The 9,576-nt window shown below is 52.0% G+C and overlaps 1 protein-coding gene across 1 annotated transcript in view; it reads right to left on the reverse strand.

Moving 5' to 3' along the window:
* The window catches only part of LOC119103129 (acetylcholine receptor subunit alpha-L1-like), a 50,991-nt gene extending 43,381 nt beyond the window's left edge, over nucleotides 1-7,610 (reverse strand). The window contains exons 1-2 of the mRNA XM_037226580.1: nucleotides 7,566-7,610; nucleotides 6,030-6,074 (exon numbers count right to left, since the gene is read on the reverse strand). Coding sequence (XP_037082475.1) covers nucleotides 6,030-6,074; nucleotides 7,566-7,610 — 90 coding nt within the window. The remainder of the gene's footprint in view (nucleotides 1-6,029; nucleotides 6,075-7,565) is intronic.
* Between the last annotated feature and the right edge of the window lie 1,966 nt (nucleotides 7,611-9,576).

Raw genomic sequence — 9,576 nt, forward strand, 5'->3', positions numbered from 1 at the left:
GACGCCTCATTCTACCAGTTTGCCTCAACGGATCCTAAACCTCAGTACTTGTTCTTCAAGAGTTTTCACTGGAGCAAAGTTTGAACCATTGCCACGGGTCGTTAAATAGACGATCGGAACTTTGAAACACAGCATTTGGAGGGACGCGTCCACTCCGCTGGCGGGTCCAGCTCTTGGGTGGTGGAGCGTCGTCCGCCTGATTTGCCAGTCCGGTCCGGTCCGGTCCGGTCCCGTTACGGTGCGGTACGGTACGGTACGGTACGGTACGGTACGGTACGGTGCGGTGCGGTGCGATGCGGTGCGGTGCGGTGCGGTGCGGTGCGGTGCGGTACGGTACAGTACGGTACGGTACGGTACAGCACTGCACGGTACGGTACGCTACGGTATTGTGCGGTGCGGTACGATGCTGTCTGGTGCGGTGCGGTGAGGTATGGTACGGTGCGACACGTGGCCTGGTTTGGCCCTGTCTGGAGGGCCAGACGACATTCACCCAAATGTTTCCAGCGTTTATGACTTGCGGTTATGTGACGTTCATGTTTTCTGGATTGATGGTAGAAGACAATTCACGCCCAAAAGCGCGCCGTTTAGCTGGTCCATTTTTCGTGAATGCAGCGCTCACATCGCTTTCTTTGCCGCACAGTTGAGCTTTGTGCCTTCGCTTCTAGAATTGCCTGTCAGATTTACTGCTTCTATCAGTGAAAGTTGTTCCGACCCGACAAATGAGGACGGGAAAATGTGGCCGGGTGTTCCATCGCACGCGGGGATACTGTCAGCCGGAAGTGTTTCACGACAAATTATGTCCAACATGCTGGCGGAGTGGAAATGTCACCAGGCCCATCGTTGTCTCGGGAGAGCGTCCACAAGGCTTGCGCCCACTTATCCCCAAGCCCGCTGCGAGACAATGAAATATGGCATGCGACGGTCGACAACACAGCCCACTGTGAAGTCTCACAAATGGGCCGCCGAAATGAGCAGCTCAATCCGAGATGCGACAGACCGCAGCACGACAAAGAAACCGTCCGTTGCGGGATCCGGCAGACTTACAGACTGTCAGACCACTCACCGTGGCGCCCAGCAGGCTAACGGCAAGCAGCTCACAGCAGGACGCGACACAGTAGGACGTGACAGACAAACGACACAGTGAAACCGTTCACTGTGAGACCCGACAGACCAACGGAACAGCAAAACCCTTCACTACAAGACCCGACAGACCAACGGCGCAGTGAAACCCTTCATTGCACGACCTGACAGACCAACGGCACAGTGAAATATTTTACCGCGAGACCCGACAGACCAGCAGCACAGTGAAAGCGTTTACTGCAAGACCCGACAGACGGACGACATAGTAAAACCTTTCACTGCGAGACGCGACAGACCAACGGCACAGTAAAACCGTTCACTGCAAGACCTGACAGACCAACGGCACAGTGAAACTATTTACCGCGGGAGCCGATCGACTATCGGCCCCGCGAGTACTCACATAGGTATGCAGCAGACTAGCGATAAACCGGCACCGCTTACATGCGATGCTCCAACGGCAGCGCGAGACCACGTGCTGTGTGATCCCACAGGCCAACGTTACTTGTGGGATCACTCACTTAGGAATCTGACAAACTGACGGCGCCGGTGTACAGCCATGGAGGAAAGACGGCTAAGTATACTTATTCTGCTAGTCACACACCTCAGCTTTTATGCAAGTCATCAGGCTGATAAAATAAGTTGTGTGGTACAAATCATAGAGTGGAGGTTCCAAACGTTGCATCGTTCGCAATATATATATATATATATATATATATATATATATATATATATGCATATATGTCATGTTTACGAGCGGCGCCACATTATATTATCATGTTCAGTAGCGGCACCACGGACTTTGGGTCGGGGAGTTTTTTCCAATGGGCTTGCTGGACGGAGTGGGTCCGCGTCACATGGGGCCTCCTGGGTGGTGTCATATTCAAGGGGCGGGGATGGAGGACATGGATCACGTGGTCCTTTACCAAATTATCACAGTGACAATATTCATGTAGGCCATTAAAAATCCAGCATTGGGTTCTTTTGACTAACATGGGTTTTCCGATCCTGCAAAGGGCCTCCCAATTCCAAAACGGGGTCTGCTGTTCCCGAAAAAGTCACGTGAAGCGCCCGATAATTGTGTCTCCTAATCTAGAACAGGATCCTGACAATTCACGAATGTGCATTTAAATCCATCTGAGGCATGACAGGGGTCTCCCTTTCCAGAAACGGAGATCCCTTCTTCTTGTTCATGCTTCATGTTCCAGAAAAGGTGTCTTCTAGCTCATAACGGGGCTGACATGACTGGTGTGAAATAACATGGACATAACGTATGAGCTATTCCGAACCGGCAAAAAAACTTTAGCGCCCTCTGGCTCAGTTATTGGGGTCTCCTTGACCTCAATTTTTTGTAACTGTATTTGGCGTTACGGAGCTTTTACTTTGGATAAACGGGGCCTCCCAAAATTTTCAGGAAGCGAAAACATACTTTTGTCCCTCACCCCTGCCTGGTGGCAGGGAATTTGCCCCTCTGCCCCCCCCCCTCCCGCCCCCCTCTCCCCACTACAGCCCCTGGTCTCACACCGTCTGAGTGCCGTCTGAGATCAGCCCCTGATCTCACAAGGGCACAAGGCCACAACCACATATCACAATTTATTCAAAACGTTCCTTCACAGCGTTTCTCAACGCGATGCTGCCGCTATATCGCGCTAATTAATCATGAATGTCGGAGCTGTGCAGAGAATGTGCGAAGTTCTAGCCACTGAATTTGGAATGATGGTGGTAATGGCAGTGGCATCCTAAATGACTGATGAGAGTTTCGGGCTTTGCGACCTGGTAATGTGAAAGCCTAAGTTGGAACAGGCATCTGATGAAAACGGGAGGTCAGCGCCGTAATAGACAGTCATGTTCAGGATTGCACTAAAGTTGCAACGATAAAGGCCTATTTTTCCTGTTCGCGCTAAGAAGGCTTTGATGACATTGCGCTGGCCGAAACTGCATCGTGGGATACTGGGGCAGGTGTGACTATGTGACAGGTGATGATGAGAGAGAGAGAGAGAGAGAGAGAGAGAGAGAGAGAGAGAGAGAGAGAGAGAGAGAGAGAGAGAGAGAGAGAGAGAGAGAGAGAGAGAGAGAGAGAGAGAGAGAGAGGAGAAGAGAGAGAGAGAGAGAGAGAGAGAGAGAGAGAGAGAGAGAGAGAGAGAGAGAGAGAGAGAGAGAGAGAGAGAGAGAGAGAGAGAGAGAGAGAGAGAGAGAGAGAGAGAGAGAGAGAGAGAGAGAGAGAGAGAGAGAGAGAGAGAGAGAGAGAGAGAGAGAGAGAGAGAGAGAGAGAGAGAGAGAGAGAGAGAGAGAGAGAGAGAGAGAGAGAGAGAGAGAGAGAGAGAGTAAGAGGGGAGGAAGGGAAGGAGGGAGGGGCGGTTTGTCATGGGGACTTAACTTGAATTATTATTTTTGCGTGGGCCCTCACATTCGAATCACTTCGTCTTTGACATGAATTTACCCATTCAGTGCCTCATATGAATTCACTATGTTAACCGTATAAACAAATAATCAGAGGCTCAGGGTTTTACAGAAAGTGACGAAGGACACCGCACTTGTACCTATAGAACCCAACAGTAAAAATCCATTTTGTTTACGGTGATATTGTGGTTAAGCTGCGTGGCTGGGAAACCAAAGTCGCGGGGGTCGATTTTCCACGGCGCTCGCCCGTCCTGCGCAGGGCGAAAGACAGGCGACACAATCAAGTCCTAGGAACAAAGTGCGTCGTTAAATCCCATTGCCAGCATGCAAAAATATAACGTTAGTTTGTTTTTGTCCACCCATATTTCCTGGGCATTTTTTTTACGTTCTGTGAACTCAGAGTACGCCTGCCTGTTTGTCTGAGTAAGGTCTGAGTCTAAGTAGGATTATTTCTTTCAACATAGCACACCATGCTGCTCATATCTGTGCTGCGGCTTATCCTTGCGTGCTAAACGCCTTTCGACCATCTGATGTTGAATATTCTGCTAGCAGCTTAAGCGAGCTTGCATAGATATCAGATTCATTGGTCGGTCGTTGTCACAGGGACCTTGTGTAACACTCGAGTGGTGAGTCCATATGGCTTAGCCTGCATCTCACTCAGGCAGCTGACGCTTGCAAAGCGGTAAACTGAACCTCGTGTCTCTGTTTTCCCAGTCACGCAGCATAGCCACTTTACTAACGGTGCCACAATCCTTTGGTCGGCTCAGGTTGGATGCGTTGTTTCGAAGCCATTTCAGTGCGAGTAACGCTTACACTGGTCAGCCCCGCTGGCTGTGCCGTCAGTCCCGCTGGCCTGATCAGCCCCACTGGCCTGGTCCGCCACGCTGGCTTTGCCGCCAGTCCCGCTGGCCCGGTCAGCCCCGCTGGCCTGGCAGAGGTGTGAGGCCGTGACCGCTGGTCTGGCAGAGGTGTGAGGCCGTGACCGCTGGCCTGGCAGAGGTGATAGACTGTGACCGCTGGCCTGGCAGAGGTGTGAGGCCGTGACCGCTGGCCTGGCAGAGGTGTGAGGCTGTGACCGCTGGCCTGGCAGAGGTGTGAGGCCGTGACCGCTGGCCTGGCAGAGGTGTGAGGCCGTGACCGCTGGCCTGGCAGAGGTGTGAGGCTGTGACCGCTGGCCTGGCAGAGGTGTGAGGCCGTGACCGCTGGCCTGGCAGAGGTGTGAGGCTGTGACCGCTGGTCTGGCAGAGGTGTGAGGCCGTGACCGCTGGTCTGGCAGAGGTGTGAGGCCGTGACCGCTGGTCTGGCAGAGGTGTGAGGCCGTGACCGCTGGTCTGGCAGAGGTGTGAGGCCGTGACCGCTGGTCTGGCAGAGGTGTGAGGCCGTGACCGCTTGCCTGGCAGAGGTGTGAGGCCGTGACCGCTGGTCTGGCAGAGGTGTGAGGCCGTGACCGCTTGCCTGGCAGAGGTGTGAGGCTGTGACCGCTGGCCTGGCAGAGGTGTGAGGCCGTGACCGCTGGTCTGGCAGAGGTGTGAGGCCGTGACCGCTTGCCTGGCAGAGGTGTGAGGCCGTGACCGCTGGCCTGGCAGAGGTGTGAGGCCGTGACCGCTGGCCTGGCAGAGGTGTGAGGCTGTGACCGCTGGTCTGGCAGAGGTGTGAGGCTGTGACCGCTGGCTTGGCAGAGGTGTGAGGCTGTGACCGCTGGCCTGGCAGAGGTGTGAGGCCGTGACCGCTGGCCTGGCAGACATGTGGGGCTGTGACCGCTGGTCTGGCAGAGGTGTGAGGCTGTGACCGCTGGTCTGGCAGAGGTGTGAGGCTGTGACCGCTGGCCTGGCAGAGGTGTGAGGCTGTGACCGCTGGCCTGGCAGAGGTGTGAGGGCCGTGACCGCTGGCCTGGCAGAGATGTGAGGCCGTGACCGCTGGCCTGGCAGAGGTGTGAGGCCGTGACCGCTGGCCTGGCAGAGGTGTGAGGCTGTGACCGCTGGCCTGGCAGAGGTGTGAGGCTGTGACCGCTGGTCTGGCAGAGGTGTGAGGCCGTGACCGCTGGTCTGGCAGAGGTGTGAGGCTGTGACCGCTGGCCTGGCAGAGATGTGAGGCCGTGACCGCTGGTCTGGCAGACATGTGGGGCTGTGACTCAGAGCCCGTCGTCTGTCAGTCGTCTGCTGCAGTGCCGCCGTGTGAGGACGGTGCGGCAGTCCGCAGATCAATGCTGCTCTCTCTGCCGCCGGCCCGCGGAGCGCCGTGCCGGCGCCCGCGTGCCACTCCCATGGGTCACTCTTATGGGCTCAACGGTTGGTGGTGACGTCACATGAGCCGCGCGGCAGGCGTCAGGCTGACGTCACAGCCAGTGACCAAATTGACGTCACTGGCACGCAGCCAGAACAAGTCAAGCACGCGGTAGATCTAAGCACTAATCCAAGTATGAGGCGCTTTGATTGGTCGATTTTAATTTGCAATATGAAATCTAAAATCGGCTGTCGGCAAGTGTTATTCCGTCCGTGATTCGTCTTCAGGTCACGTCGTGTCCCTTGCACTGATTTCGCTCCCGTACTTACATGCTCCACCCACACGTTTGTCGTCAGAATCTGGTCCTTCAGATTCTGAAACAAAAGACACATTTTAGTACATCAGTCTGATCGAAATGCGCATTGAACACATGCATGTCCTAAATGACGCGAACGCTGTTCTAGGTAGTCCCAAATTATGGTTTGAATTGCAGTGATTTCTTGAGCAACTGAGAACTTGAAACCTGTTCGCATCTGGCCTGTAAGATTTGAATTATTACCAGGGCAATTTATTATGCAATAATTTTGTTATCATGCATCTACATGCCACCGGAAAAAATCAGAAAAGCTTTCGTCTGCTGACCCTTATGACATATTATCGGACTGTGTATGCAGCAGATGCCGTCGTGAATTGTACTAGAAGTGGCAAAGGGTCTTGGCACGATCGTACCGTCATTCATTCGACGCCTGCAAAAACATGTTAAGTTCACTGCAATACCAGGTCAAATCTGAAAACTAGTGTCGTATTTTATCGGATAATCCTGTAGTTTTGGCTTAAAATGGCTGACATGCCAGTCCGGCTTAAGGATTCTTAACGGTTAAAAGAGCATGATGGTCCAGGCCATGCTAGGCTAAGCCTTGCTAATAGGTCCCGACGCTGGCAAAGGTGCCGAAGCTGCGCTGTAGCTGCTTTGAGCTAATTCCGCTGTGCCAAGCAAATGAAACATGCTGTTAGTCATTTCGTAAGCTTTAACAAAGGCATGAATGAACAGATTTTAAAACATTGCTATTACCCAAAGGAAGTGTTATTTCTGTTTAGTTTTTATGCGCGGCTATCACAGCACTCGCCCTGCGTAGCAGGTGCTGTAATCTATACCATTATTCATTCACTGGAGGTGTTAAACGATTTTTACGTGGCGAATTTTTTACGCATCCCCTCCCCCTCCCCCCACGCGCGGGCCGAATGCCCACCTCTTAGCATCTAGGGAGCTTTAAAACCTGTGCTTGGACGCGATGACGAACGAAAACTTGCAGTCTTACCTTACCTATTTATTTGGACAAAAGAACACAATAGCACGTTGGTTGCGCGCACAGGAAGTGAGGTAAATATAAATCAATTGTTACAGACCAGTAAATCCTCAAGATATCCTGCAATGTGTTATATGACGGTACCACACCTGTGATGAAACCGAAAAACACAAATGTAAACGGTTTCTGTTAAATCAGCAGTGTTAGATGCGGAATCTTGAAAATCAGCGCAAATAAAACATTAGCTGCTTCACAGCGTACAAGTGCGAGCACTACTGGCTGCTGCCTCAAACCCATTGTGATGTTTTTATCCTATAAATCCGTCCCTGTCAGTACCCCAAATCAGTGCCGACACAGGACATACAAAGCTGGCAGGGTAAATGTGTGAGATGTACAGTGCTGGCGCTCATTCAAAAGGCGACTGTTATTCTTTCTCACATGTCCGTTCTTGGCACCCGCCCTTAGCCCTGAAACTTGGCGCAGCTGCCCCTAAGACATTGGAACACACCTGGAGAGGGGTGACAAACCGCTATGATGCCAGTGTGCAGCCTGCTCCACTTTTTTGCAGCCCAGGTGGATCTTGGAGACGTGGGCCTTCCACATCTTTTCCTGGAACCTTTCCTGTCGCCTACTATATCCACTTCCGCATTGCATGTGCCTTTGGGATCGGACGCATGGCCGGAAAGTGTTTGAACAGCTAGTGTACGGTTCAAGACGTCTTGAATCCGAAGCTGAAACCAACGTCGATTCCCTCACGTTATCACGTCCTTTACTCTTTCGTGAAAATACGTATATATTTAATCGCTCGAACAAAAATATCGAGCAATCCCTTGTTAACTCGAACAAATTGATAGATTAGGAGGTATCTGACGAAAAAAAATTGATTTGGGCTATACATCAAGCTATTTTCTGTTGTATGATCTTCTCCCTAAATGCAATGCACTTGAAAGACCGTGCTTTGTCCGGATGCTCCTCCCACAAAGTGCACCTGGAGCCTTCCTTGGCCAATGAGAAGACGCTGCTGTGTTGGAATGTGACAAATGGATAGTCGCGCGGTCACACAATTTTAGCGCCTTGTTAATACGCTTTGGTGATGAAATAAGAAAGTTGCAGGGGCCGGATTGGTTCCCCACGCACGGCAGGGCTAGCGGGTTTTCCGTAATCAACGCACCCAATTTTTTTCGTAATTTTTATTTCCGTTGATTTCCGTAATCAACGTGATATTTCGCTCACATAAAAAGTGATGGTCACCTTTCATTATGCACCTCCACTTAATCTCAGGCTGTTGACTCTGCTGTTCACTGCAAGGTCGTTGACCTCGCTGCCCACTGCTGATGTCACAACTGGCCAGATAAAATAAGGATGAGATGTGCTATAGCCCTCTCGAGAGGCATCCTATTACTGCGTTTATTGTAGAAAGCCTTCCGCGATACACGACCACTTGGACTGTCACTACTTCTTACGTCATGAATGGGAGAGCCATTATCACTTGGCACGCCTCTAGGACCATGTGACAGTTATCGCAGTGTTAGAGAAAGATCTTCCTTGCAAGTTGTTATGAACTGTATCCTTAACATGGACCTCAGTGATGTAATAGAGTACACCGACGGGGAATTTAGGAAGTATGATTTATTTTGCAAGTAAGCAGTTGGTCTTGCAACCTTTATTTCTTTGGCGACTGTTAATTAACTGGAAGATGCAGAATATGCGTCGGCTCTCATTGAAGTGAACCTATCCAAGCTATCATGTGAGTCTGCTTGAGTACACTGCGCGGTGCCGACCTGCCTGCACACGCAGCTGCTTTGAGTCTACTGTGCGGTGCCGACCTGCCTGCACACACAGCTGCTTTGAGTCTCCTGCGCGGTGCGACCTGCCTGCACACGCAGTTGTTTCCTCCTACATCTCTTCCCGGCACTGTCTGCGTGTTTGTGCGCCCGACATATTCCCTGGACGGATGGGCCAAAGAATGAATGAACAGGACGAGTGAGCGAAAGCATGAATAAACAGCCGAGCGATCAAAGAGTGAATGAACAGTGCGAGGATTGGCTCTCCCGTTCTGGTCTCGCGTTTGGAGCTCGCCGACTTCCAATAAGCACTGCCCTGGCTGCCAAACACGTCATCTGTTGTCAAGCGGTAATATCTGATTGACGTCATCGACAGCTCAGGCGCATAGTGGGACAGGTGGAGACGCGGCGAGCCACCCGCCTCATTGGGCAGGAAGACCACGGGTCCTACTTGCATTGCCTGCACGCAGTGCAACAACATGGCACAATCTGCATGAGGCTGAGTGGTCCGATATATTAGTTTTCGATGCGCATTCCCTCAGTGCTAATGTTCCTGACACTTTCATAGCCTTCGACGGCTATGTGTACACTTTTTTAGCCGATTGTCGCACGAACGCCTTCATTTGTGTTTGTACCTTTTGGATCCCTTTGGATCCTCGGGGCCGCCGACAGGGACCCCAATTGTAGGGTCCGCTGGAGGTTGTATCAACGGACTCTCGCCTGCAGAACAAGGCCCTCAAATATCAGTCGGAGGGCCTCTTGCGTCGATGGAACCCTTCTGAACG

This window comes from Pollicipes pollicipes, unplaced genomic scaffold, assembly GCF_011947565.3.
Source record: "Pollicipes pollicipes isolate AB1234 unplaced genomic scaffold, Ppol_2.1 Scaffold_5724;HRSCAF=6776_pilon_pilon_pilon, whole genome shotgun sequence".
NCBI classification, from domain to species: domain Eukaryota; kingdom Metazoa; phylum Arthropoda; class Thecostraca; order Pollicipedomorpha; family Pollicipedidae; genus Pollicipes; species Pollicipes pollicipes.